Source organism: Ovis aries, chromosome 4 (genome assembly GCF_016772045.2).
Source record: "Ovis aries strain OAR_USU_Benz2616 breed Rambouillet chromosome 4, ARS-UI_Ramb_v3.0, whole genome shotgun sequence".
NCBI lineage: Eukaryota > Metazoa > Chordata > Mammalia > Artiodactyla > Bovidae > Ovis > Ovis aries.
This window is the reverse complement of record NC_056057.1, coordinates 53,381,856-53,407,891: the sequence shown is the minus strand read 5'-3', so window position 1 is coordinate 53,407,891 and position 26,036 is coordinate 53,381,856. Positions and strand designations below refer to the sequence as shown.

The 26,036-nt window shown below is 38.8% G+C and overlaps 2 protein-coding genes and 1 pseudogene across 4 annotated transcripts in view; 1 reads left to right on the top strand and 2 right to left on the bottom strand.

Annotated features, from left to right (window-relative positions):
• Positions 1-26,036, bottom strand: part of TFEC (transcription factor EC) — a 789,619-nt gene that overhangs the window by 594,036 nt on the left and 169,547 nt on the right. The window lies entirely within an intron of this gene.
• On the top strand, positions 4,288-12,095 carry CAV2 (caveolin 2). Of its 2 annotated transcripts, NM_001195310.1 has the most exon segments (3): positions 4,288-4,920; positions 5,244-5,431; positions 9,848-12,095. In NM_001195310.1, coding segments are annotated over 3 exon segments (489 nt in total). In that variant the 5' UTR covers positions 4,288-4,770; the 3' UTR covers positions 9,999-12,095.
• On the bottom strand, positions 18,356-19,797 carry LOC114114434 (mitochondrial carrier homolog 2-like; annotated as a pseudogene).

Genomic DNA, 26,036 nt, shown 5'->3' with positions numbered 1-26,036 from the left:
AAGAGAATGGCTAGTGAAAAATATTGCAGGTCTGTCCAAATTTCTCAAACTCTGCCTTGCTGCCAGCAAGCAAATCTGGGAAGGGATGCTTAAAGAACTTGGTAAACAACTACCTAGCTCTTTCACTAACAAATCCATGAACTTTTGCAAAAGTTGTTCACTTGCTGAAGAATGTAAAAAATGACTAAAACTTAGTCTTAAGATGGAATCAAGAAGTCTCCAATTCTCATTTTTCCAGCTATAGTCATTCAAACAGTCCTGGCTTTCGTAAGGAAAGTGTAGGAGGCTGCAAGGTATATAGGGCCTAGCAGTTGCTTCTTTTTGTTCTTTTAATGAGATATATGTACATCCTTCAAATAATACCAACACTATACTGAAAATCTGTAATTTAATTACTGATAATGAGTTCTGAAAATTGTACAGGGCAAACAAATGTCCTTAAGCTTAATTTTTAAAATCCCTGGAGTTTCTGAAAAATTGGTATTATAATTCTGAGATTTAAACATGGGTTTGTAAATGAATGGCTGGAGCTTAATTTTTCCCATTCACATGAAGAACTGTTTCAGCAATATCTTATACAATGGTTCTCAGCCCAGTAAAGGAGGGGAAAAGGTGATTTTGTCCCCAGAGGACATTTGGCATGACTGGGAAGTACCATTAGCATCTAGTGGGTAGAGGTCAAGGACGTTGATAAATAATCTGCAGTGCACAGGAAAGCCCTTCACAACAAAGAATAATCTAGTCCAAAATATAAATAGTGTCAAGATTGAGAAACCTTGCCTAATCCAAATGCTTTAAATATTATTAAGTGATAATAGTAAAATCAAGAAGTCATTATTTTCATTAAATACCAATTTGCACAAAAGTCATTTGAACAAACCTTGTCTATAGCAGCATGTAAGCTATACAGGGGGTGGGGGGGGGGGAAGACACATAAAGTGATCTGGAAAAAATGAAAAAACTAAAGAGAAAAATATATGTTTTTATTTATAAAAGTATTCACATACAATTTTCAAGGAACTAGAAAAATAACTTTTTTTAGACACTATTCTGAGAAAGGTGAAAAGCAAAATGATTATAAACTATGCTACCCATAAATACTAATCTGTTATCAAGTTGTTACTCTTCAAATGTATCCACAACCATTGGAAAATCAACCTTCTTGTCATGTCGCCTTTGATAACAGAAAATAAATGTACTGATACGGGATTCATTATAAAAATTTTTAGTTCCTTGGGTTATAGGGCAATTTTTAAAAATTAAAAAGAATTTATTGGAAAGTAACTCTGTGACTTGGGAGATCCAAGAGTGTGCTCAGCCATTTAGCCCCTACCCACCTCCTCTCCTTCTGGGTAGAAGTCCCAGTTAGAGGAAACAGGATACTATTTGCTGTGGTATCTCTTTCCTGGTAGATCTCCCAGTTAGAGGAAAACAGGATACTATTTGCTGTGGTAATCACTCTGGTTTAAACTTCTTGAGAACACCAGTAGCTAACATGTAAGCATTTACTAAACGGATAAACAAAATCATTTTTATAGCTCCTCTCAAAAAATGTTATATATTAAAATGGTGAAATGGACAAGAATTTCATCAAAATAAGAACCTTCATTGCAGAACTATTTACAATAGCCAAGACATGGAAGCAACCTAAATGTCCACTGACATATGGATTAAAAAGATGTGAGATATAATATATATATTATATTTATATTATATGTATTTAATATATAATATATATTTAAAAGATGTGACATGTGATATATATATATATATATATATATATATATAGTGGAGTATTAGTCAGCCTTAAAAAAGAATGAAATAATGTCATTTGCAGCTACATGGATGGACCTAACAATTATCATACTATGTCAGATAAAGATAAATATATGATATCACTTACATGTGGAATCTGAAATAAAAGAGAAATGAACTGAAATAAATACAAAACAGAAACAGATCTTCAATAGAAAACAAGTTTTTGGTTACCAAAGAGGAAGAGGTGAGGGAAGGATAAATTAGGAGAATGGGCTTAACATATACACACTGCTATACATGAATCAGATAACCCACGGGGATCCACTGCATAGCACAGGGAGGTATACTCAATATTCTGCAATAACCTATAAGGAGAAAAAAATCTGAAAAAAGTATTTGAATCACTGTGCTGTACACCTAAAACCAACATGACACTATAAATCAAATATATTTCAATTAAAAAATAATAACTTTGAACAGATCCAAATCATGGGGGAGGTGCTCAGCAAATATTTGTAAACAAATAGACAAATAAATTGCTCTCTTTTAAATTTCACATTCAATACAACATATCTAGATGAATCTAGATGGGTTTTCATTTAGCTTAAGTTTTAGAGACAGTTCTTCATAGACACCTTTCATTTTACAAGTGAATCTATAACCTAAGCTATTCCAGTAAAACCACATTTTCACCTTCCTTTTGGTCTCCTATCCCTGCCACCTGAAAAAAAAATGAATCAATTGTGATAACTACTGCAAAATGTCTTATTAATCCCACTGGACATGAAATGTGACCAGAGGACAAGGAAGGATAAGGAAAGAAGTTAATGCAAGATGTCCAGCCACTGCCTAAGCCCACTCTAGCATGATGGGAATGACTTTTTTCTTTGGATGAAACAACTTGAAATCTGGAATTTTAAGTTTGAGGGAAATAAATTTGTACAAAATGTTATTGCACTGTAAGCTCTTCCTTTTCCCAGTAATTGATATAATGGATTTCCTTAAGGATTAACATTTTCTATAACGTTTTCTATTCACTTTGATAAACAGTTGTTCAGCAACAGTTCAAGAAAAATCCCATCTCTCAGAGTCAGGTCTGCTTTGGTGAATGGAGGAGGTCGAGAAATATAGAAAACCCAATAAGTAGAATGTCTAAGCTATCATTCTGGAATTAATTGAACATCAATAAAATTGGGAAAGAAAGTAAAAAATAAGGGAATGGGTGAGCAGAACTACCTCTGGGAGAGAAGGGGCACAGATTGCAAGAGACTCAACCATGTAACACTCTATGGTGTAACAGCACTGCCATCCATATGTGTTAATCGCTCAGTCCGGTCTGACATTTTGCAACCGCATGGACTATAACCCGCCAGGCTCCTTTTTCCGTGGGATTTTCCAGGTAAGACTACTACAGTGGGTAGCCATTCCCTTCACAAGGAGATCTTCCTGACCAGGGGTCGAACCTGGGTCTCCTGCATCATGGGCAGATTCTTTACTGTCAGAGCCACCAGGGAAGCCCTCCATGTAAATTTTTTATTTAACTATTAGGCTATTGAGTTTTAGCTCCAGAGTATTTTTCCAATGCAGATCGATCCTGCTGGGTTCTTTTGTAAATTTTGTTTAAAAAAATAGTCTTTTTCTTTCAGAAGTAATTCTTCAAATTCACTTCACACAAGGGGATTTGACATATGCTGAGAGTTCCAAATGCACTGTATTCAGCAATACCTATCAGATGCTACTGAGTCTTACACTCTGAGCAAGCTGTAGGCACCTCCTCAGGTCTGGGACCCATTATTTTGCTTTTGCAAATTTTCATTAAGTACTTTTCCTCGTCTCAAATCTTATATCCTTTATGAACATGCAAGCGCCTCCCTTCCAAAAGCATTTGTGTGAGTAGTTCACAGGCTGGCTCATCTACTGCAATGTGGCTTTATGATAGTGGTTTGTTTACATGGTTCCTACAAGGTAGTGAAGATGTGAGTGCATCTTAGAGAAATCTGAAGTCTTTCAACAGGATCTGATCCAAAGGAAAAGTAAGTTATAATTGGGGGAGAGAGAGAGAGAAATGAGATCTCCCATCATGGTCTGAAGGTATACACCTGTAGGGGCAGGAGGCTTAGGTACCCAATCCCATGTTCAGAAGTGGCCTCCGGCAGACTCACCTACTCTATGGGCCTGGGATAACTGAATAGCTGAAGCGCTTGCAAGGTCCCCTGGCACTTACTTGCAGGGGCGCCTGGCAATCAGGTGTGTTATGGCTTCTTATCTCATGGTGCAGCAGTAACAATGTTGAATGAAAGTGGACTCTGTGTAGGGACTCCGTAAGAGTTTTACTTGGGTTGCCTCATTTCATTCTCACGCAACAACCTGTGAAGCAGGCAGCCTTGACCCCGCTCCCATTTTACAAGGAGGCAGCTGAGGTTCCAAGAAGCTTGGTACCTTGCTCCAGAGCACACAGGTAAACGGCAGAGTGCAAGTTAAGAAAGACCTTCCTACTCGATACCCTAACGCTCTTAACCACCAAGCTGCCTCCCTCCAGTGTGTCTATTTTTTTGTCAACATGCTGGCTCTTAGGCACCCAGTTCTGAGTGTCGCGCAACGTGACCCCAAAATCCTTCCAGCCGCTCTGTGGGCGGAATTCGGATCCTCATCCCCGAGAGACGCTTCGCCCACCTGAGCAGGCCGGGATCTGCCTGACTGGGACATACCCCTAATACCTCTCCTGGCCTGCGGCCGGACTGGGACCCAGCCAGGAAGAGGCGGCGGGGTGTGCGGGACCGGAGCCACCTAGCCGGCTGCGTTCGGCCCCCGCCCCTTCGCCCGGCCGCGGGGCGGGGACTAAGGTCGCGCGGGCCGGGTAACAGGAGCCAGCAGCGGGAAGCAGCCGCCGCCCGGGCCGCGCGGGGCAAGGCGAAGCGGGGCGGGGCCGGGCACGACGGGAAGGGGAAGCCGCGCGGGCCCGGAGCCGCGGCGCACCAGCCCGGCTGCATCCACCGCTCACCAAGCGCCGCGATGGGGCTGGAGACCGAGAAGGCGGATGTCCAGCTCTTCATGGACGACGACTCCTACAGCCGCCACAGCAGCGTCGATTACGCAGACCCCGACAAGTTCGTGGACCCAGGCAGCGACCGAGATCCCCACAGGCTCAATTCGCATCTCAAGGTGAAGCCCAGGGCGGGCCCTCCCCTGGGTTTGAGGGCGTCCCAGGACCCCCGCCAAGGCCTGGGATGAGGGTGCCTCCTCTACCCTGCTCCGACCCCAACTCCCACGCTTGCCACTGGGTCAGCCCCGCAGGGTCTGGGGCCCAGATTCTCGCCGCGAGGCCGCCTGCGTAGCCAGGAATTTTTAACCAAATTCCTGTGCTCGCACCGTGAGCCTCAGAGAAGGTGGGGCATCCCAGTCAATTCCGTCTTTCTTGAGTACTCCTGGTCCCTGGTGAAGCAGGCTGGATGACAGTTCAGGATCCCTGAGTCTTGTCTCCGCAGGTGGGATTCGAGGATGTGATTGCAGAGCCAGTGTCTACGCACTCCTTTGACAAAGTGTGGATCTGCAGCCATGCTCTCTTTGAAATGAGCAAATACGTGATCTACAAGTTCCTGACGGTGTTCCTGGCTATTCCCTTGGCTTTCGCTGCGGGAATTCTCTTTGCCACCCTCAGCTGTCTGCATATCTGGTGAGAAGGGGCACACTGGGATGGGCCAGCTTTCTGAGAGGTCGGAATGTTCTTTGCCAACTGCCCCCTGCCCCCTGCCCTCTCCTTCTTCCAGCTGGGCAGAAGAATGTGCATCATTTCCCAACTTAGTAGCAGGAACTGGGAGACCTTGAAAGGCAGTGTGCTTCGATAGATTTGTAGGTAGGGTTAGGACTTAAAAACAGAAGAAAGTATGTCCCTCTGTCCTCGGGTGTGATTCTCCCTCCAGTGCTAAGGCCCAGCTGATTGTGGAGGTGGCGATCTGGAGGCCACGCTTCCTGCCGCAGGCTGCGCTCTCCTAGGGCCCTGTTTTGACTTGTGCCTCTGGTTCTGGGCAAGGCTCTTACTTCTTTCATCACCATTCATTCAGTCACCACCCGTGTTTGGGGTAAAACAAAAGTGATCCCTGATCAGAATGCTAATGACAATATCATTGCAGAGGGATGTCAGACCTGGTTAAGCAGTGCTATGGAGGGGTTTCTCCAAGCCTGCCACTGGCAAATGGCAAGGATAAGACCAGAGAAGATGCAAAGTGTGTGCAATTAAGGTGTACAGGCTCCCAGCACAAATGAATGAAAATTCAAATTACAGATAATGACAATGAGAAGGCTTCCAAGTTACTTTTTCACCTCTGAAGCCCTAATAGGAGTGGCATCTAGGGAATTAAAGGGAAAATAAATATAGAAACCTACTGGACCTTTTAGGATGTTTTCAGTAACTTTCTTCACACAAAAAAAATGCATCATAAAGCTTCAAAGAACATTTTTAAGCATTAAAAATTTTTAAAGGAAATGTCATATTTGACCTATAAATTGTGTTATTGCTGTTTTAAAAGATGTCCACTTTATTCTGAGAGGAAGAGCATTCAGATTATCCCTGGTATGGCAACAGTTGTGAATCTTGTCTTTTAGGGCAGTCCTGGAGAAATACATAACCCTTGATGCTGCCATGTCTTTTTCTTAATCATTTTATATGGTAATACCGCACCCTAATACATGTTGTGTTCATTGTTAGAAGTTATGAAATTGTTCTCCATTTGCCTTTACCATCTGAATTAATTTATTTAGTCAGTTAGCTAGCTGGTTAGTTCAACTAAGAAAATTTATTGAGTACTGAGTTTGCGCTGGGTACCGGGCCCAGGATGAATACGATGCAAGATCTGCCTTCAGCTTACTCACATCACATCAGGACAACTGGCTAGGTACAGAGGTGGCTGCTGAGGGAAACAGCTAAATCTGTGGAGGAGGGAAACACAGGGACAGCTTTGTGGAAAGAAAAGAGTTTAAAAGAATTTTTAAGGATAAATTGAAGTTCACTCAATTTATGAGATTAAATTTAAAGAGATTAAAAATTATGAGATTAAAATTAACAATTTATGAGATTAAAAATAACAAACATCAATGTAATTTGATTACTAAAAGCTATAAACAAACTACATGGAAAGTGTCAAAAAACTACTAACAAGAATGAAAATCTTTGCCTTTTTTACATGAACAGATCCTCAAAGGCCACATTTACAATCAGGTCATATTTAGATATTAGTACAAATCAGCACATCTTTTTAATAAAACCAGTCATGTAACCTCTATGTCCATTTTCTTACTTTCCAAAATGTGAAAAACGGAGTGACCACATCATATATTATGAAATGCTGGCTATGGAACTATTTGGAAATACAGACTGCCAGTCAAAAAAGCTAGACTTTCCTAAAGCACTTGTGGAATAATTGATAACAAAAGGGGTTTTATTTACCAAATGGTACAGAGATATAAGTAAAACTACAATTAACCAAATGATGCTTCTCTCCACCTGGCTCTCCTGAGAATGGGAGATATTTTTGGTGTGGTGCTTCCAGCAGAGAATCATCAAACCACCTTTTTTCCAACCACAGAAATTGTATTATTTAACTTCAACTTATTTTTCAAATTATTTTCATGTTGGCGCATTAATATTTAACTGTCATACATCTGTCATCAGGCAGCTGTGATTGCAAGTAGAGGAGTGACTTCAAACAAAAATGTTTAGAAGTTAGTTTATACCTTGATAAAATAGGTTTATTATTAATGGATTACATTCCCATGACACGATAAGACCAGATCAAGGAAAGGTCTCATAGATGAACAAACTTATTTTAAAACCTTATTTTTGGTGGTTAAGGCTATGAAAATATGCAGTTATAAGCTCTTTAAACCACACTCCGTGGTCACAACAGATCTGACTTTAGATTATTTAAACAAACAACAACAAAGCAATCACAACTCAGTCTGATGATGTTGGATCCTAGGCCAGAAGTATAGGACATTAGAAACAGGTGAATTGGTTTGAGTTCATATCAGAGACTGGTTTGAATCTGTATGCCATTTGACAACCACAGGTCATAAGTGGATCATATCAAAGAAATCTAACTTGAACCCCTCTGCCTTTTATTTTTGCTTGAATGTAATTCAAATATATAATCTAACTGATAGAAATGCAGTAGTAACAGTCTCATTTCCCAGAAGGTTTTAATACAGCTAACTGCTGTGACAAGGCAATCTGTGACACTATAAATACAAAGCTAAACAGAAGTCCCAGTTCTCATGGATTTATTGTCCAATGGATGAATATATAATTTTGCTAATTATAAAATGTGTTTAAGAAACAACTGAGCCTGACACTGAGGCTGACACTGTTCAGGCTGACACTGAGCCTGAACGAAGTTGTGGGTCACTTCAGATCGGGAACCAGCTGGAATGTTAGAACACAATTTAAGTTTGTTGTCAAAGAATCATTGGATTCTTGATCCAAAGTAAGAGAACAACTTGAAGAAAATGAAGTTAAAATCCTATGAACTGAGTCCTCAAATGTGGGCAACTACACTTTTGTCCTGTGCTTAATTCCGTCTTAGGACATGGAGATCTAAGGCACTAGAGGTTAGAAAATTTCTCAGCCTAAGAAAGAATGGAAAATGCGTTATATTCTGAGGGAAGTGAATTTGGTTAGGAAGCTTTCCAATCTAAATAAGTCAATTTGAGATTATTTTGTCATAATTGTTTTTATTAAATATTCTGACTTCAAAATAGTTCTGTTTATTGTTCATCATAATGGTAGCATCATATGGACATATCAGAGATGCATAGTAAGTGGTAAGCCTGATAGCTGCTCTCTAAGATTTCCTGTTCTTACATTAATTTGGAGGGAATTGCCCAAAGCCACATATCGAGTGAGAAACATAATGGGATAAGAAGTCAAAAGTTATCATCATTCAGGTTTCTACTCAACCATTTAGCTCTAAAACACATAGTAATTAATTTTCTTTTTTAAAAAAATTGCTTCAAATCTTTAGCACTTGGGAAAAAACACAAGATAAATATAATTTTTGTAGAAAGTCCATATGAATAATTCAGTAGTTAAAAAAAATCTCAAAATCAGACAAATGCCTGATCTCCCCTTCATTTTCGGCTAAATACAACAGACCTTTATTTAAGTCACTGTTTAATAGGAAACCAAGAAAATCAACCTTACTTCTTTGTGCCCACCCGAGTAATAATAAAAATTCTATTGAAGCCCTCCAGCAATGCCTGAGAGTTCACATACTTTTGTGCCCAAAAAGCACTACTATGACAAAGAACGTTATGCAGAGGATTACTGAAAAACTTAACCAACCTGAGGAATATGAAAATATATAGTTACTTTAAGAAAAGGCATACAGAAAAAATAAATTCAGGATATTCGAGTCCTTCTTGTTTATGAATTCTGACATAATTGCAGGGCTCTTTTAGCTACACTACGCAACCCTTTTCAGTGTGTGTAATTACTATGAAAAATTAATAATATAAAGCATAAGAGAATGTTAAATTCACTTCAGTTAAAATGTTTACCAAGGGTAAAGGATGTCCTCGCTTAAAAGCTTACATTCTAATATGAAAGAGAGATATAATCATCTATTTATGATATCTTTTGATAAATTTGAGAATTAAGACATTTTTTTCAGTACTTCAGAAACACAGAAAAGGAGTATCCAATCTAGCATGATCCAATGGGGAGGGAAGACAAAAGGAAAAGCTACCAGGAAGTGGAACTTCAGAGAAATATGAAGATTTAGGCAGGTTAATATTTAGGGCCAGAGATCAAGTAAATAAATTTCATGCTTTGTTTAATTTTGCTTTACTATTTTAAATTGCCTGCTACCAATTGAAAAAATATTGGTGTTGATCACGTACATGCCTGTTTATTTTCTTAAACATATTTTCTGTGTATCTTATCACGATGTAGGTCACTGTTATTTGTTTCAAATGCTCAACCTGGCTTAGGTGAATTGGGCCACTGTTCTATCTTTATGCTCTTGCATGTGCAAGAGTCAGTGGCCTTATTTGGTAACACCAGTAATCCTTACATATCTCTCTTCCTCCATTCCAGGATTATAATGCCTTTTGTAAAGACCTGCCTAATGGTCCTGCCTTCAGTGCAGACAATATGGAAGAGTGTGACAGATGTTGTCATTGCCCCATTGTGTACGAGTGTAGGACGCAGCTTCTCTTCTGTCAGCCTGCAACTGAGCCACGATTGAATACTTGGGCCCCAGGCCCAGAGATCTGGATACTCTAATACTTGTTTTTATAACATAAAAGCACTACTGTTGTTAATTCCCCAACTGTTCAAATTAAGAAAGCTATTAAGATGGGCAACCACATGTAGAATGTTTATTGGCAGATCTTTTCAAATAATGCTTTTCTAATAAAAAGCCAAGGATTTCATATCTAACTTAATAATCAGAATTACTCAGTAGGCAACAATTAATTTTAAAGGCAGGCAGTTTTTTCTTTAGTACAAAGGTCTGCATTTTATAATGATGAATCTGTAATGATCAAGGGACATTTCTGTCAAACACTACAATAATTTTGTGTACAACTGCTTATAAAAATATGGAATTTCCTATTTTTTTTTACTCTGGAAATAATACTTTTTAAAACCTTTGCAGATAAATCATGGGGATACTTAGAGATAAGATAATACAAAGATCCTAGAAATTACAGTAACAAAAGTAATGATAGGGGCTCTCAAATAAATGTGAAAATAGATTCATGGAAACATGTTCCTTTAAATAGGGTATTGTTAACTTACAGGTATATTTAACAAGATGTTTCAATTTACTGTATATTTTGTAGTTATTGTAAATGTTTCCCTAATCAGATTGCTTTAAAGCACTCTTTATATTTGTTATCTTGTTGTACTAATATATAGAAGAAGTAAATGTATCTTCCATAAGGCACTTCATTGGTGAGATCGCACTGTCTAGATTACAAAAGCATATGCATCTTCTTTGGTAATTGAATGTAAAAGAGAGATATACAAGGCTTTTCTTACTTACTTTTCCAAGCAAAATCCTGAAATGTTTCATGGCTAATGTTTATCCTGCTGTGATCTTAATACAAACCTAATTGATATTTCATCTAAGAGATTATTTCTGTCTTGTAGTTAAAAAGTAATCCTGTATTCTGCATTCTTATTAATGTTTCTCTTTACCTTCAAGTAACATTGGTGCTATTAAATAACATTTTACAATAATGGCTATTTCTGATACTTAAGTACAATTTCAGCTACAGTAATTCATGTATTAACTTCAGCAAAGTTGTTAACTTATTGGGTCCATGCTACTGAGCTATGTATATATAAATTAAAAAGTAATAGCTACACATTTTCAAGATATTATCTAATATAAGTCTTACTGCACAGTATAAAATTATTATTATTTTTGAACTGTAGAGTCCTATTTCAGTGTTATAAGTTACTGTTGTTTTAAAAATCTCTATTCTAAAATAATAGGCCTATACAAAAGATGTCTATAATGTGAGTGGTTAACTATAATTTACACATCCTAAAAGTGTATCAGTGCTCAAATTTCAGAATTACTATCAGAACTCGGATTAACATTCCTTTGAATAGTTTCATAGATGACAACTCCTCATTCAATGAAAATTAATTTTATTTTCCCAAGTTTCTAAGACTGGTGAATATAAAGGATGATTGAACTGGAATTCTACTGGAGAACCAAGCAAATGAATGATTAAATTATGAAGCTTATATCCTTTTGAAGGTAGTTACAAAAGAGATTTTTTCAAAACTATCTTAGGTCATTGTAGCATCATTAGAAAACACTCTCATGATCATTAAAGCATTACTACTCATTTGACAACATGGATGTTACTATGTTAGTCAAAAAGGTCAATCAGTCTCATGACTTTATAGTTATGCCTTATATTTAAGATGTTTTAAAAAAATATTTGTATATGTCATTTGAGCAAAAGTATTTGATTAATAAATACCTATTTAAATAAATCATGGCTTCTATCTTTTCAAATAGCAAGTTTTTTCAAGTTGGCAAGTTTTAAAACCAAAATATACATACATAGTCATATAAAAAAAAACCTATTAACTTGTAACAAGTAGACTATGTGATTTCCTTATTTCTGAATAGCATTGATCATTTTCAAAATAACTTTTTATTGAAATTTGTCATTAACTATTTTATCTCAGAGACTGAAATTTTGTACCAAGTAGATCTAGGTTTCATGTACAAATATGTTGATTGTTTTATTTGTGAGTGGGGAAGAGGTAGGTGATGGTGGGACTTTCCCAGTATCTATAATAAACTTTTTAAAACTTATAAAATGTGTTTATTGCTTTTATTACATATCAAGTTCATCAATAAAGAACTTTTTCAAACTAATTTTTCCTTATTAAAAACTTATAATAGGTAAACATACATGAGTTATTGCTTATTCAGGAATATATTCGTAAAAAATTACATGATTGGTAATTCAATTTTTTATTTTCCCTATAAGTTTTTCTATCACTTGATGAATATGATAGAATAGCATGTTCTTAAACCAACTATACTTCATATTCTTCACGAAATAGTCTCTTGCTAATCCTAAATAAACTCATATTTCTGTTTTCAGTTTTTTAAATAAGAAAGTAAAACAATATAAATCACATGTATTTGGATACTAGTACCAGACCAGAGTCCAAAATTATTTTTGGAAAGTTAGTATGTGAAGAGTAGCTGCTGATATTGGCATAGATTTTCTTGTTGTGAGTTAATCTGGAAAAATGACCTACCTCCAATAATAAAGTATGTGTTTGGCTTTGTGAAATGCTCTTTAAAGATGTGGAGAACTTACAAGTTCCTCTTTCAGTAGTTGTCTATATCCCATGAATTTATTTAAATAATTTTCTTGGGAAATTGTTGGACTTAAGTGAAAAGAGCCCTGCCCTCCAGGTCAGGCATCTGGATGCCTATCTCAGCACTGCCATTACTAAGGTATGTCAGCTCCTGCAAATGGTTTAATCTCAAGGTCTCAGTTTCCTACTTTTAATGAGAGGATTGGACTCAAGGATCTCTTAGGAGCTTCCCATCTTCTTGTTTTTGGCTATGTATATGCAATCATGCTGTTCAGTCCAGGAATTTTTTAAAATTGATTTTTAAAATCATGAATTTTCTAACAAAGGACTGGCATGCTATAAATACAGGAATTAATGCACAGTTAAGTTGACTGAGGGCTTCCCTGGTGACTCAGAGGTTAAAGCATCTGCCTCTAATGCGGGAGACCTGGGTTTGGTCCCTGGGTCAGGAAGATCCCCTGGAGAAGGAAATGGCAACCCACTCCAGTATTCTTGCCTGGAGAATCCCATGGACAGAGAAGCCTGGTGGGCTACAGTCCACGGGGTCACAAAGAGTCGGACACAACTGAGCGACTTCACTTTCACTTTCACTTTCTTAAGTTGACTGAGACTTTGATTTTCATGACAGGGATTCCTAGATTTATAACAATTCTGTCTCCATCATTGTGAAGTTTCCCGCCAAATAAAATGTTACCCTATGTTTTAAATTAACTATAATTTTTTTTTTTTGTAGATTTTTTTTTTCTAAAATTACTGCTACACCACCATGATCATTGTTATCTTCTTTGGCGTGTCTAGTTGCTATAGCCTCCTAACTGCTCTCACTCCCAGTTTCAATATGATCTTTTCCAATCCATGTTCCCCTTCAAAAAAGAAGTGATCTCATCAAGGCTTCATGCTCCTCCCCTGTGTAAATTACCAATTACATGTCATTGCCCTTATAATAAAATCCAAACTCTTCAGCAATGTTCACAAGGCCTTCACTATCCACACGTGGTCTTCAGCAACTCTCTTCTGAAGCATTCACTGAAGTGCCCGGCCCTCTCCTGTCTCCATGACAGCCTCACTCTTCCCCTCTGCCTGTGCTAAGCCCTCCTATTTCCAAAACTCCACATTAATGCCTCTTCTATGTTTTCATACAAAATCTTGTAAGAACCCCTATTATCACTTGCCACATGGTAAAACTATGCCTGCTAACTAACCCCATTAGACTGCTGGTTAGGTCTTTGAGAACCAAAATGTGACTTCATTATTGTTTTCCGGGATTCTAAAATGGTGCCAAGCACTTAACAAGCTCAATCAATATTTTCTGAATGAATGGCTACATGAAAATATAATTGAAGAAAATTTGGGATGACTGCTGAGCTGGAGTGAAAATCATATTTTGACATTATAATGTTCTTCATTTGAGTGAGGAGTTTGAAAAGTACTGATCCTAATAAGATGTTCCTTCTCACCATTTTTCTCACTTATAAGTTATTAAGTTAGAAAAATTAAAATATATGTAAAGTGCATCAAGTATATTTCATCCTTCAGGGTAATGCCTGTCTACTCTCAATTCTCTTTTCTGAAATTTATTTTCACATCTTCCGGGGTAGGAAATGCTAGTATTAATACATAGAAACTGGTTAGGAACCATTCTCTTTGGCATTTTAGAAAGTTGCTAATTCTTTTACTACCCTATTTCCCATTTTGAAATCTATAATACTAAAATATTATTGTTATAGAATTTTACATTTTAGAAAACACAGTCTCGTACACTGTCTCATTTGAATCCAGGACAAATTAAATAGCATAGTGGAGAAATCACATAAATAATAGCTTGGTTTCTGTAGCTTGCAATCTTATCATTTTTGAATGTTTACTTAAGATAACAAGAGTTTAAAGAATTTTTACATGGTTACATATTACTTTAAGATAAAAAATAGGTAGTGCTGTGATGAAAAATTTAGACTACTACTGCAACTTATCATATATCAGAATTTGGTATATTTCCTTCATTCAAGGTATATATGTATACAGAGAGGACAAGAGAAGGATTTGAAGCAGGATGGAGCAAAGGATAAGGATATACTAAATATTCAGGTTATACTTCTATAAATAAAATAAATATAAATATAAATAAATATAAAATATAAATATAAATAAATATAAAATATAAATATAAATAAAAATAGCCTGGGCTTCCATATCTAATCTTCCCAATTTCTCCTCCCTGTTAACCCCCAAATAGCCAAATGAGCAAAAGAATGCACCCTGTTGTATTTTTAAATCATTTTTGTACCCACTCTTCAGCTTCTTTCTTCAAACTATATCTGAACTGCTACCTCTGAACTTTACACTGTGATGCTTATTTAAACGAAAGGTAGCTGTGGGTGAGGTAACATTTCAGTCTATTAGTAGACATCCATTACTTCAACGTGAATGGATGATCTGAAAAAAAGAATGCTGAAAACTATGTAAGGGACCTGAGCAGGAGAGTCTTGAGTGGGGTGACACTTAAGAGCATCCAACACTGATTAAAAGACATGCCACCGAAGAGAAAATCAAGACAGAGAAGGGAAAACAGGAGGTTCCAATGACACAATCTTCACCCTTCACAGATTTGTTTCTGGAAACCTCTGTTCAAACCCCTAGTCAATGGAAGTGGGTCAAAGAAAACTGAACTGAGTGGAAGGAGCTGAAGTCAGCTAAGACCATAAAGGAAAGTTACTTCTTAAATGAAAAGGGCCCTGTAGGGGGCATGAGGGCTCTCCTAGAACCCTGTGCCCTAAAGACAATGGCAAAAGTTAAAATGAAAACTGTACTACAACTTGTGACCATCTGTCTTGCTTCCACCTCACCTCTCTGTGCTTTTGACTGTTGCCGTGTATCTGTGGCAAAGACCAGGCAGCAGTCAGAGAAATCAGAGGACACCACTTCAACATTTATCCAAAAATAGGACAGACACCTATCCGCCTGCACTTGGACGTGTTTGTCGTTTGGCTTGGCTGCGCAGCTGGAGAAGTCGTTTTGCCATTATAGGAAAAGGTAGGGGTGGAGAATGAAGAGAGAAAGGAAGAGACATGACTCATAGTGGGAAAGAGCACGTAACCAAGGGCAAATATTTCTCCCAGACATAAATGGACCAGGAAGAGATAGGAGCCATAGGTCATCTTTGGAGCATTCTTTTCTCTCCCTGCCTCTGAGTAACTTGTCATCAAGCACCTGCCAGTAACAAAAGGGGAGAAAAGGGCAGGAGGCAGGACCTGCGTCTAACTGAATCGCATATAAGTTCCAGCCAAGGGCTGGCTCAGCTAACTGGGACAGTGAAACAAGGAGACATTCGGAAAGCTGCAGGGATAAACACCATTTCCCAGGGAGGCAGGTGGCAAGGATAACATGTTTCTTTTACGGAGAAGGAAACTGGTTGGAATCCTTCATACATTACAACAGTGGGAGAAGTCTGATTTCTGGTACAAATAATAGTTCCATTTGTTGAGCATTTATTACCTGCTGGAAGTTATTTGGGGCTTCCCAGTGGCTTGCAGACTACAGTCCATGGGATCACAGAGTTGGACACAACTGAGCGACTTACACTTTCTCAGATGGCTCAATGGTAATGAATCCCCCTGCCAATGCAGGAGATGGAAGAGATGTGGGTTCAGTCCCTGGGTCAGAAAGATCCCCAGGGAGAGAGCATGACAATCTCCTCCAGTATTCTTGCTTGGAGAATTTCATGGAAGTGACTGAGTATTCATTCATGGGCATTTATTTAATTTGCACAATAACTCTATAATATGAGTCTATTATCATTTTTCAGATGAGAAAACTGACGCACTTAAGTTGAACAGTTTTCCCTAGATCACACGGAAGTCAAAATTTAAACCAAGAGAATCTGACAATGGAGTTCAGTCAACTTAATCACTGATTAAGACTACACACATATTTCCTCACAAAGTCAATATCAAAATAGGCAGCAATATGGAAAATGAAACGTCATGGAATACATAAAAGTCACTGGAATATATAAGAAAAAGAAGCATAAGATACAAGCAAGCCTTCCTCTCCAGTTTAGATATGACCTTGTTGAGGCAGTCACAGGAATAGCACACATTATTTAGGGGTTGGTAATATAAACTAAATTAAAATCACCTCAGAGCATCTAGCATAATTGATCAATTTCATGGGATCCTCTGCATGAAGGGGCCATGAAGAGGACAGAAGGGGTAAGGGAGGGCCATGATCAAAACATTAGAAATAAAACACCAAAAAACTTTTTTCATCATGTAGAAAAAACAAGTGAGCAATTAACTGAATTATTTATATATATTTTATTTAGACAAGAGGAAGATCCTATGATGATCATAAATTTGAAAACAGACCCCTGGAAAAGAGACAGAGTTGTTGGCATTATTAAGTCTAAAGGTGATTAAAGAGCCACCTAAAAGATGAGAAATATTGTACAAAAATTCCTTTATTAAACTATCTTTTTTCTGAGAGAAAGTCTAAGTGAAGTCATCCTAAGTGATAATTTCATTGGAGTAGACACACACAAAAAGAATTGTGATCCTAAATATATTCAACAAGGGGAAATGGCAAAAAGAAGATCTTAATATATTTTTCCTGAAAGAACTTAGGGAATGATGAGACAGATGAGATGCAGGCAGTCTCTATCATGCATGATGAACTAGGGATTCACATAAAGATTTCCATAATTTCATGATTCTTAGAGTTGAAGAAATATTCAGAATCGGAAAGGGAAAGTCCTCCAAGTCTTAAAATCTTCTATGAAGTTGGTCCAGCATGACACACTTCTAGTGCAGGATGGGTTTGGGCTACCTTGAAGCCTTCTCTAAGAAACTGCTCTGCCTTCTTGTAAAGTTAAAGATTGGTTTGCCTCACCTCTTGTCACAGTCAATACCTCTTGGGTCATGCTAATGGGAGAACTTTGGCTTCCCAGGTGGTGCTAGCGGTAAAGAACCCATCCGCCAATGCAAGATTTGATAAGAGACACAGGTTTGATCCCTGGATTGGGAAGACCCCCAGGAGGAGTGCATGGCAACCCACTCCAATATTCTGCCTGGATAATCCCATGGACAGGGGAGCCTGGTGAGCTACAGTCCATAGGGTCACAAAGAGTCGGACACGACTAAGCAACTTAGCACGAAATGGGAGAACTTAAAACAGTTCAACTCTTTTAGTAGCAAAAACCATAAACAAACAAGCAGAAAAAAAAAAAATAAAATCAACCAACAACAACAAAAAACCTCAACTTGGCTGTTTATAATTCTTGATTTCACATTCCAAGAAGATTTCAGTTTATAGAAATGGAAAGAACTGCCAGTTCCCTGCAAGCAACTTGGCAAATGTAGCCTGTTGGGTTCCCCCTTAAATGATGTTTCCTTCAATTTGCTTACAAATATTTCTCTAACAGTATGTCACTTCCTTTTCAGAGATGGGATTCCCTGTTAAGTCATCCAGGATGCCTTTCTATTGCTCTTTCCATTATGATGTACAGGCTCTTCTATGTACGTATTTTTGAAGGTTTTTCTTCATTTATGGTTCTTATTCAGGAGAGGACTTTTTTTTTTTTTTTGGCTTCTTAGTTTATTTGCTGCCATAATGTCTGCCATTTTTATTCATTTTCTCAAGATTGACTGATTATTAAAAAATATGCCACACTTTATAGAAATCAATACTCTCTCCCATATTTCTGTGCATCTGGGACTATAGAAATGTCACTGTCCTTACCCCACATCTTCAAATTACCATTCTTGGATCACAACAATAAGTCTTCCCAAAAGGGAACTTCTGGAAAAGACATGTTATTTCTTAGCTAATATATCCCCTTTTTTGTAGCATGTACCAGCCATATAAATAAGAAGTACATATTAGGGGGTAAGGAGGGCATCCATGAGCAAGTCCACAGCTGTTGACAGTCATAAGACTAGAGACAAGCATAAAGGAATATGTAAATATACTGGCAAAAAATCATGTGACAACTAGGAACCAACTCTTCATTTCATTCATGGTGGAAACTCCACTGTCCAACGCATGGACACTGGTTAGTAGACCACAAAGAGATGATGTCACCTAGGAGGTGAGGAATAAGATCTGCAAAAAATCCTAGGATGCCCTCTTCCTGGCAGACAATTATGAGTAGACCAGTGAGTACAGAGCCACAAAGAGATGATGTCACCTAGGAGGTGAGGAACAAGATCTGCAAAAATCCTAGGATGCCCTCTTCCTGGTAGATAATTACTATGGAGTCACAAAACCCATAATACCTGGATTCTCTCCCAATGAATTGTACCATAGATCTCAGAGTGATCATGTGAAAGGGATGTGTGATGAGAGCAAAGAGCACAATGCACTCTCTCAGGTTGTCTCCTTGATAAGTCTGTCAAAGGAAGATGAAACTTCTTTCTCTATGTTTCCAGATCCTGACTCCTCAACCTTGTTACACTTCTGGTAATTCTGTATAACTTTATCATGGACCACAGTTCCAAGGATTTCTGAACAGTCTTGGAGTTAAGCCTGTGAACAACCTATGCTTCCCATAGATGTTCACAATGTGCTGAGCATAACAAAACAGACCAGGAAGCTGACACACTTGCTGCCCCAAAACATTTGTCCTATTGCTGGAGTTAGAGGCTCATATTCCACCTCGTTGAGCAGCTTCATATACATAAGCAGCTGGAACAGAACGGTGAAATCGGAACCCATTAGCATGTGACTGGCTAAGTCCAACAATATGGCACCCGCTGACAGACAGACAGAGCCGCCAAGCAACAGAGCCCGCCTGATATCACGTGCCAAGGCCACCAGCTTCACTGGCCCAATCTCATACACACCCACATACTCACCAACGTGTGTCTCACTGCCCAACTTCTGCCTTTTAAAACACATTGAGAAAATCAGCATTTTCAAGTTTCCCCTAGATTACTGCTTTTCAAAGTTTAATGTGCACGTGAATACCTGGATATCTTGTTAAAAAGCAGATTCTGTCTCAGTAAATCTGGAAATTGGACCTGAGATTCAGATTTGTACCTGGATGCTGCAGGTCCTTCTGAGTAGCAAGATCCTAGTCACTAACTTGAGTAAGACATGGAGAGAGGTGAAAATGAAGTAGCTCTCAGAGGAAAGAATAATTGAAAGAGAGATTACCTGGCCCTCTGAAAAGATTCTACAGTCTGTCCCATACCTATAACCCCCCATACTATTGCAGGGAGGAAGCCAATTCTGACTCCATGTTGGAAAATGTTTGATTTGTTTTTCATTGCTTTTGTTATTATGAAAGTCACTCAGTCATGTCCAACTCTTTGTGACCCCTTTGGAATTCTCCAGGCCAGAATACTGGAGTGGGTAGCCTTTCCCTTCTCCAGAGGATCTTCCCAACCCAGGGACTGAACCCAGGTCTCTCGCACTGCAGGCAGATTCTTTACCAGCTGAGCCACAAGGAAAGCCCAAGAATACTGGAGTGGGTAACTTATCCCTTCTCCAGTGGATCTTCCTGACCCAGGAATCAAACTGGGGTCTCCTGCATTGCAGGGGGATTCTTTACCAACTGAGCTATCAGGGAAGCCCTGGAAAAAACATTCTCCAGGCCAGAATACTGGAATGGGTAGCCTTTCCCTTCTCCAGGGGATCTTCCCAACCCAGGGATCAAACCCAGGTCTCCCACATTGCAGGGGATTCTTTACCTGCTGAGTCACAAGGGACTTGATTATAATCATACTTAATAGCTTGCCTCAGAGGACCCTGCCCCTCTGCTTGACTGTAAGTGAAAGTGCCTTTGGTCAGCTCAGGTAAATAATTTACCCTGCTGCTACTAAGTTGCATCAGTCGTGTCTGACTCTGTGAGACCCCATAGACGGCAGCCCACCAGGCTCCCCCGTCCCTGGGATTCTCCAGGCAAGAACACTGGAGTGGGTTGCCATTTCCTTCTCCAATTCATGAAAGTGGAAAGTGAAAGTGAAGTCGCTCAGTCGTGTCCAACTCTTAGCGACCCCCTGGACTGCAGCCTACCAGGCTCCTCTGTCCATGGGATTTTCCAGGCAAGAGTACTGGAGTGGGTCGCCAGTGCCTTCTGGCACGTATGATTTGTCCCTACCCACCTGCAAATAGAAGGGGTTAACACACCCTTTCCAAAGGCTGACCATTGCTTTGGAGATGTTTTGCAAGACTGAAGACCCTTACACTTTACTTTCCCACTGCCTCTCCCCCTCTACTCTACATTTTGACTTTAGTTCCTCATTGATTTTCCTCTAACTCTACAAAAGAATCTGGCATCCAGACTCCTATAAGATGGTTATTTTGAGGCGCTAGCCTGCCATCTTCTTGGTCTGCCAGCTCCCCAATTAAAGTCTCTTCCTTGCCTCAACACCTCGTCTCTCAGATTCATTGGCCTGTCCTGTGACAAGGAGAGCGAGCTCACACTCGGTAACAATACCAGCTTCAAAACACATTCACATTCCCTCTGAAGTAAGGTAAATTAATTGACAGAAAAGTCAGCAGTGCAGAATTAAACCTATCCCCCAGTATGTACAAAAGCTGATGTTACAGTCCCAAATTTTCTCTGGAATTGGTTAAAAAAAAAGAAAAAGAAAAAAAACCTCAATATATAAGTAAAAGGAAGTTCTCTATGAAGACCAGACCACTTAATAAATGGTCGATATGAACTGATATGCACTTTTTAAGAGTGAAATATTTTAGGATTAAGCATCATTGCCTCACAGGGAGTGGCTGTAGACATAAATTTCCCCCAGGTAAAAGCAACTCCTGGTAAATAGTTTATTTACTAGGGAAAGGGCCAAAAGGAAAGAGAGTTTCCTTTGTTAAATAATGGAGCTCTGACTAAGCCAGATGGATTGGTTACAAAACAAAGGGCTTTTGTAAAGGACTCCTCCCAAATATTTACATTAACTTAAGAAAAAAACAGAAGGTCTACTGTGTATATCTCCTTATAAATTAATGGTAATATTTAGGCACTACTATCATTTTATTCTTTATCATTTCATTATAACCTAAATAAAAAATTAAATTATTTGTTAAAATAAAATATTCTCATATGCTGTTTAAGTATACCATATATAGTATAAGCATACTAGTATACTATGAAATGCCAAATATCTCAGGTATATATGACATTATATTAAATCATACTATATTACATTTTGTTGTCTTATTAGGTTTCCTGAGAGTTGGTCACACACTGAATAAGATTTATGGAGTTTCCATCTTTCTAAAGGGTGATCAGAATTTTGTTTCACTTGAATAGGAGGAAATGTAGTCATTATCCACATATCTAAATATTCTACTTCTCCCAACTAGATATAATATAGTAATCTGGCTCACACCTTGACCGAAATTTTTCTGAAAAATTGCTATGCTTAAGCCTGCTATTAAACAATCCCAATCTTGGATTAGCTAGGATTGCTATTATCATTAATTTTATATTGATATAAATCTACCTAGATGAAAAAAAAAATGAGCCAAGTACTTTTTACATTTCTTCTCACACTTTCTAACTGTATTACTCCTTAATTATATCAGTGTTTGCACTAAGACTTTTCCTCTCTTTAATGAAAGCTAGAAGGATGATTTTAGTAGGGCTATTATAATCCAATTATTAAACGGTCAAGGTAGGTAGATCCCTCAATTTCATAGCAGTTAGTTTGATTCCTTATATGGCATCATGATGAAATGATGAGCTGAACCGGCATTTTAAATGGATTTTAAGCATTTAAAAAAAGAGAACTCAATGTGATTTGTGTTTGCTTACATTTAGTATCGTTAGGTAGTTAGAATAGGGAAAAGGAGTCCAAAATGGTGGTGGCTAAAGGACAAAGAAAGGTAAAAGCCTGGGAAAATGGAACAAAAGAAAATCTGAGGACTGGAGTGAGAACCTTAGGTGAAACAAACACACCACTTCCTGGCTAGCCCAATTTGCATAGGGCAGGCTCAGCAGGGAGGAAACAAAACGTATAAAAAGAGGAAGCCAAGACAGATTGAGGCCTCTCCTTTGGGGTCAGCCAGCCCTTACTTCTCGCGGTTGTACTATCCAAGGCTATGGTTTTCCCAGTAGTCATGTACGGATGTGAGAGTTGGACTATAAAGAAAGCTGAGTGCTGAAGAATTGATGCTTAACTATGGTGTTAGAGAAGACTCTTGAGAGTCCCTTGGACTGCAAGGAGATCCAACCAGACCATCCTAAAGGGAATCAGTCCTGAATATTCATTGGAAGGACTGATGCTGAAGTTGAAACTCCAATAGTTTGGCCACCTGATGGGAAGAACTAACTGACTCATTTGAAAAGACCCTGATGCTGGGAAAGACTGAAGGCAGGAGGAAAAAGGGATGACAGAGGATGAGATAGTTGGATGGCATCACAGACTCAATGGACATGAGTTTGAGTAAACTCCGGGAGTTGGTAATGGACAGGGAGGCCTGGCATGCTGCAGTCCATGGGGTCGCAAAGAGTGGGACACAACTGAGCGACTGAACTGAACTGAACTGAACTGAACTGAACTTGTTTTCTGAATAAAAGTCTGAGCTGTAACTGAGCTGTAACACTGGTCCACTGTTTCAAATCTTTGTTGCACCAAGATAGAACCAAGGAAATTACACACTCTCCTGACAGTATTTTCTCAATGTTTAAATTTACCTATATGCTGACAAATCAGATTGTAGTATGATTTTGCTTTTAATGTAATTTATGGGGAAAATTTTCAAGGAAAAATTGACTGATAAAAGAAAAAACAAACCTTTAAATTTTGAATACCTACTCTTAGAGACAAAATTTTGCTGCTTTTTCAAAGAAAAATCATGTTTCATCGTATTGAGTTTTAAGGCCAGAGGAAAAATAATGATGATGACAATAAGATGGTCTAATTTTTTGAAGGTAAGGTAGACTCTTAGCTGCCTTGAAAATCATATTCTGCTTTAAGGCAAGAGAATGTGCCTTGTGACCTGCTGGGCCCCTCGATCTGTCAAGCATCATATTGTGAAATGAAAATATCTCTGGCCATATTAATAAATAAGAAATGTCACAGCCATCAGTAATTTCTGGCTTCCAAATGTGAGTGACGGTTCCCAAAACTTCGATCCAGGGATACTGTAACCCCCCATGCTGACTGCTGAGTTGCTGAGGGAATGTAAGAAGCAAGGTGAACAAGGATTGGCCCCAGATGGCTGAGGAGTATATGAAAGGAATGAATTCAGTGAGCCCAGAGCCTTTCATCTACCCATATACATATAAGCTAAGTTCCTTAACTTGATACCTGATCTCTTTGATGTTCAGACTGCCTGCTCCCTCTGCTGCAAACTTGTATATAACCTGACTTCCCCTCCTGCCTCCTTGGAGCAGTTTTCTCAGAGCTACTGAAATGCTGTCTCCTGGGCTTGGAGTCCTAAACATTCCCACCAAATAATATAACTCTATTTCCAGGTTGTGACTATATTTTTCAGTCAACAATATTTAAGAATCTTCACATAGAAAATCTTCATTTAAGATGAAGAGATTTTGTTATTGTTGTTACAAATGGTGTAATAGATTTTCAAAATAATACATAAAGCTTTCTGAGAATGAAATAAAAGAAGCAAAGGGTATATAGAATTGATGCTTTTGAACTGTGGTGTTAGAAAAGACTCTTGAGAGTCCCTTGGACTGCAAGGAGATTCAACCAGTCCATCCTAAAGGAGATCAGTCCTGGGTGTTCATTGGAAGGACTGATGTTGAAGCTGAAACTCCAATACTTTGGGCCCCTTCTGTGAAGAGCTGACTCATTGGAAAAGACCCTGATGCTGGGAAAGATTGAAGGTAAGAGAAGAAGGGGACGACAGAGGATGAGATGGTTGGATGGCATCACCGACTTGATGGACATGAGTTTGAGCAAGCTCCAGGAGTTGGTGATGGACAGGGAAGCCTGGCGTGCTGCCATCCATGGGGTCACAAGGAGTCAAACATGACTGAGTGACTGAACTGAACTGAACTGAGAAGGTATATCTCAGAAATTCGATTAAGACTTGAAAAACTGAAAGCCAAAATCCAGTCTCTAACACACAGTTGATGTAGATTTGGGCTCCTCACAACTTGCTGCATTCACATGCTTGCCCTGGCCTCATCTTGGGATTTATTTGCCAGTCCCTTGACTTTGGGTGACTTGCCATGGCCAACAGAACAGGATAGAAGCGTCAGCATGTCATCTCCAAGTTTAGACTTCTTGAAGTCTTGCATATTTTATCTGACTCTTGTGCCTCTGTTACTTCTTGAGCCAGAGAAGAAGCTGCCCTGACTAACTTGCTGGTCCAAGGAGGCTGAGAGGCATACAGAGCAGAGCCAGCACAGACCTGCAGTGGGAAGCAGAGGTGCCCCAGCCACCTGAACCTAGACCAGCTGGGACCCAGCCAAACCAACCCATAAATCTGTGAAAATAAATGGTTTTTCTTCCACTGAGCTTTTATATAAATTATATATTTGGAATTTAAGGATTTGCTATAATTCAAAAGGACCAGATAGATTCTCAGTTCAGTTCAGTGGCTCAGTTCTGTTTGACTCCTTGTGACCCCATGGACTGCAGCATGCCAGGCTTCCCTGCTCATCACCAACTCTTGGAGCTTGCTCAATGTCATGTCTATCGAGTCAGTGATATCATCCAACAATCTCATCCTCTGTCATCCCCTTCTACGTTCACTCTTTCCCAGCATCAGGGTCTTTTTAAATGAGTCAGTTAGTTCTTCCCATCAGGTGGCCAAACTATTGGAGTTTCAACTTCAGCATCAGTCCTTCCAATGAATATTCAGGACTGATTTCCTTTAGGATGGTCTGGTTGGATCTCCTTGCAGTCCAAGGGACTCTCAAGAGTCTTCTCTAACACCACAGTTAAGCATCAATTCTTCAGCACTCAGCTTTCTTTTTAGTCCAACTCTTTCATCCATACATGACTACTGGAAAACCATAGCTTTGACTAGACAGATGTAAACAAATCTTAGATGTTACTAACAATATCTCTCCAGGATTATTTTTTCTTCCAGTTTTATTAAGATATAGTTGATATACAGCACTATATAAATTTAAGGTATATAGCATAATGATTTGACTTATATAGATCGTGAAATGATTATCCCAAAGTTTGAAAGTAAAAGTCACTCAGTTGTGCTGGACTCTTTGCAACCCCATGGACTATACAGTCTATGGAACTGTCCGCCTATCCCTTCTCCAGAGGATCTTCCCAACCCAGGGAATGAACCCAGGTCTCCCAAATTTTAGGTATAGTCTTTATCAGCTGAGCTACAAGGGAAGCCCATCCCAAAGTTTAGTAAACATTGATCATTTAATATAGATACAAAATTAAAGAAATGGGGGGGTGAGAAATTTTTCTTTCTGATGAGAGCTCTTAGGATTTATTCTTTCAACAATTTTCATATATAACATATAGCA